A 1340-nucleotide genomic window follows, 5' to 3' on the forward strand; every position below is an offset into this window, starting at 1 on the left:
AAAAAAAAAAAAAAAAAAAGAATGAAATTTGACCTGCATATACCTTTAAACGTGATTTTCCTGTTTTTGCTTAAAGTGAACATGCACATGAATGCTTTTTTTTGTACATACAAATAGAAGAAAGGTGTGGAAGGATAAACCAGTTATTCACAGTTACTGCTCTGATAGGATCTTGAGGCCTTTCTACCCACTCCTAAGATTTACCAGTGTTCTCATCCGACTGCATCACTTCTCTAAGGAGCAGACAACATGAAGTGCTTACCTCGAGTCCTTTTTCTGGCACTGATAGCTAGCCTACGAGTTGTGTTTTTTTAATTTAAAGATTTATTTATTATTATAAATAAGTACACTGTAGCTGTCCCCAGATGCACCAGAAGAGGGCGTCAGATCTCATTACGGGTTGTTGTGAGCTACCATGTGGTTGCTGGGATTTGAACTCATGACCTTTATAGAAGAGCAGTCAGTGCTCTTAACCGCTGAGCCATCTCATAGTCTCCATAGCTTATCAGTTCTGATGGAGCTTTATCTCAGTCTTAACTTCCACAATAAAAAGAAAAAAGGACAGTAGGATTCACAGTGCTCATTGGAAGCCTGGCTGTTTGAGCCCACACACCTGTTTCTATTGACTTCCCATCTATTTGTTTTGGCATCGCCTTGAGACAGAATACAGTCATGGCTTCAGAAACAGCCCATTCCTCTGGTTCTTTCCACTGTGCCTGTTGTGCGACCTCTTCCCTCACAGTGGTTACTTTTATCCCTTAGTGAAATTTGCCTTGCCTGAAGAAGGACCGCGTGGAGATGAGAGGGAGGAGATTGTCCACATTGTTGAGGAAGAAGTCGTTGAGGAAGAGGAGGAAGTCCAAGATGAAGAAGTTCAAAGTCAGTCTTCTGCTTCCTCTGAAGATTATATCATCATCCTTCCTGAGTGCTTTGATACCAGCCGCCCCCTGGGGGACTCCATGTACAGCTCTGCGCTCTCCCAGCCAGGCCTGGAGCGAGGGGCTGAAGGTGAACCTGGGATCGAGTCTGGGCAGGAACCAACTGAGGCTAGAGAGAGACTCCCAGAGAGGGAGAGCCAGCCACAGGAGCAGAGCATCAGCGACATCCTCACAACCTCACAGCCTCTGGACACGGTGCCTCTAGTCCCCGAGGTGGCAGGACTTCCAGCAGCATTGTCCAGGTACTGCTCAGCACCTCAGCCCCCCTGTTCTCCGAGCTGGAATGACCAGCTTCATCTCCAAACCTTCCTTTTCTTTTTTTTTTTTTTTTTTTTAAAGATTTATTTAGGGCTGGTGAGATGGCTCAGTGGGTAAGAGCACCCGACTGCTCTTCCAAAGGTC

General features: G+C 45.7%; 1 protein-coding gene across 12 annotated transcripts in view; it reads left to right on the plus strand.

Moving 5' to 3' along the window:
• Nucleotides 1–1340, plus strand: part of Nbr1 (NBR1 autophagy cargo receptor) — a 30638-nt gene that overhangs the window by 21599 nt on the left and 7699 nt on the right. For all 12 annotated transcript variants that reach the window (XM_021178341.1, XM_021178338.2, XM_021178339.2 and 9 more), the window contains one exon: nucleotides 763–1180. In XM_021178341.1, coding sequence (XP_021034000.1) covers nucleotides 763–1180 — 418 coding nt within the window. The remainder of the gene's footprint in view (nucleotides 1–762; nucleotides 1181–1340) is intronic.

Source organism: Mus caroli, chromosome 11, assembly GCF_900094665.2.
Source record: "Mus caroli chromosome 11, CAROLI_EIJ_v1.1, whole genome shotgun sequence".
In the NCBI taxonomy this organism is placed as follows: domain Eukaryota; kingdom Metazoa; phylum Chordata; class Mammalia; order Rodentia; family Muridae; genus Mus; species Mus caroli.